Source organism: Vicia villosa, unplaced genomic scaffold, assembly GCF_029867415.1.
Source record: "Vicia villosa cultivar HV-30 ecotype Madison, WI unplaced genomic scaffold, Vvil1.0 ctg.000564F_1_1, whole genome shotgun sequence".
Taxonomy (NCBI): Eukaryota; Viridiplantae; Streptophyta; class Magnoliopsida; order Fabales; family Fabaceae; genus Vicia; species Vicia villosa.
Genome location: NW_026705257.1, coordinates 288,641 through 291,180, shown reverse-complemented (window position 1 = coordinate 291,180; position 2,540 = coordinate 288,641). Strand labels below are relative to the sequence as shown.

Here is a 2,540-nt window from a genome sequence, read left to right as displayed (position 1 = left end):
GACATTTGAAATTAGTATTAAAAGTTTTGAAAGAGAATAAGTTGTATGCAAAGTTGTCCAAGTGTGAATTTTGGTTAAAGGAAGTCAGTTTTCTTGGCCACGTTATCTCAGGTAGTGGCATTGCCATAGATCCATCTAAAGTAGATGTTGTGTTGCAATGGGAAACTCCAAAGTCGGCTACATATATTAGAAGCTTCTTGGGATTAGCTGGTTATTATAGAAGGTTTTTCTAAGTTGGCACTTTCGTTGACTAAGTTAACTTGTAAGGATAAGGCTTTTGTGTGGGACATCCAATGTGAAGAAAGTTTTACCGAGTAGAAGAAAAGGTTGATGTCGGCTCCGATTTTGACATTGCCAATTTCGGGAGAATCTTTTGTGGTGTATTGTGATGCTTCTAAGATGGGTTTAGGAGGTGTGCTTATACAGAATGATAAAGTAGTTGCTTATGCGTTGAGACAATTGAGGGATCATGAGAAGAACTATCCTACGCATGATTTAAAGTTTGCTGCAGTTGTTTTTGTACAGAAGATTTGGAGGCTTTATCTTTATGGTTCTATATTCGAAGTATTTAGTGACCATAAGAGTTTAAAGTATTTATTTGACCAGAAGGAATTGAATATGAGACAACGAAGATGGTTGGAGTTATTAAAGGATTATGATTTCGGTTTGAATTATCATCCAGGTAAATCTAATATGGTGGGTGATGCTTTCAGCCGGAAGACTTTACATATGTCAGCATTGATGGTTAAGGAGTTGGAATTAATTGAGCAGTTTAGTGATATGAGTTTAGTTTGCGAAGTGACACCGATGATGTTATGTTGGGAATGCTGAAAACTAATAATGATTTTCTGGACAGTATCAGAGAGGCTCAGAATTTAGATGTGAAATTGGTATATTCGATGGTTGGGATCGATCAGGCTGAGAATAATGATTTCAAGTTAGATGCACAAGGTGTGTTGAGATTCCGTAATCAAATTTGTATTCCTGATGATACAGAGATGAAGAAGGTGATTCTTTAGGAAAGTCATAGAAGTAATTTGAGTACTCATCCAGGAGCCACTAAAATGTATCAATACTTGAAGAATTTGTTTCGATGGCCTCGGATGAAGCGTGATGTAGCGCAGTTTGTGTATGCATGTTTAACTTGTCAGAAGTTGAAAGTTAAACATCAGAAGCCTGGAGGGCTGATGCAACTGTTAGAAGTTCCAGAATGGAAGTGGGATAGCATTTCAATGGACTTTGTGACAGGATTACCTAATACTTCAAGAGGACATGATTTTATTGGGTGATTGTTGATAGACTTACGAAGTCGGGTCATTTCATTCATATTAACATCACTTATCCAGTATCAAAGTTGGCGGAGATTTATACTAGTGTAATAGTAAAGCTGCATAGTGTTTCTTAGTGTATTGTGTCGGATAGAGATCCGAGGTTTACTTCTGATTTTTGGAAAAGTTTACAAGAAGCGTTGGGTTCTAAATTGAGGTTGAATGTCGGAGAGGACTATTCAGTCGTTGGAGGAATTGTTAAGAGCATGTGATCTTGAGCAGGGAGATTCGTGGTATACTTATCTTCCATTGATCGAGTTCACTTATAATGACAGTTACCATTCTAGTATCGGAATGGTGCCTTTTGAAGCGTTGTATGGTCGAAGATGTAGGATTCATTTGTATTGGCATGAATTTGGAGAAAGTGTAGTACTTGGACTAGAAATTGTTCGAGAGACTACTGAGAAGGTTAAATTGATTTGAGAGAATATGAAAACTTCTTAAAGTAGACAGAAAATTTATCATGACAAGAGAAGGAATGATTTGGAATTTCAGGTGGGTGATCATGTATTTTTTAGAGTCACGCTGGTGACCGGCGTGGGGCGAGCTGTTGTCATTTGTTGAATTGAGAAGTTGTGAGCTGTTGTCATTTGTTGAATTAATTGATATTAGTATTATTAGTTGATTTATGAAGTAGTTATAATAAAATAATAGTGCTAACTAATTAATTGGGCCTTGGTTTTGTTGTTAGTAGAATTGGGAGGGGGTGTGTAGTAAGCCCAAGTAAAATCCTAATATTACTGGGTTTAGTTAAATAAAAGAAGATTAGGTTAATTGAAAATTTAGGGAAACAGTTCGTGAGAAGTTGCAGAGAGAAAAGAGGCAAGTTGGGAGAAGAGGCAAAAGCTAGATTTCGATCGGAAATTTATAGAGCAACCTTCAATCCAAGGTAAGGGTGGAGTTCTAACTCTATAATAGGGTATAAGATAAATCGTATGTGGGATTGGGTTTATGAAATCCTTTTCATTTTGTGTTTGAATTGTTGTGACCGATGCTGAAAAAAATTTGATTACCGATGAATTGTTGCTGCAAAATTATTCTATGTTAATTGATGTAATTTCCACGTTGCTACAATTTTGTTGTTGTGTTGGTCTGATCATTAAGTCGGAAGAGAACTAGGAAAGGTGGAACTCTGTAAGTGGAATAAATTTAAATAAAAAAAAAAGACATAAGGGGAGCCTTCCCCCTAAGCATATGAAAGAGGGGCGCCCA

General features: G+C 36.6%; 1 protein-coding gene across 1 annotated transcript; it reads left to right on the top strand.

The window, feature by feature from the left end:
- The first annotated feature begins 399 nt into the window (after positions 1 to 399).
- LOC131629402 (uncharacterized) lies at positions 400 to 1,289 on the top strand. Its single transcript, XM_058900192.1, has 4 exons — positions 400 to 564; positions 683 to 696; positions 791 to 951; positions 1,054 to 1,289. Exons 1-4 carry the CDS (start codon positions 400 to 402, stop codon positions 1,287 to 1,289), a joined length of 576 nt encoding a protein of 191 aa, XP_058756175.1.
- The last annotated feature ends 1,251 nt before the right edge of the window (positions 1,290 to 2,540 follow it).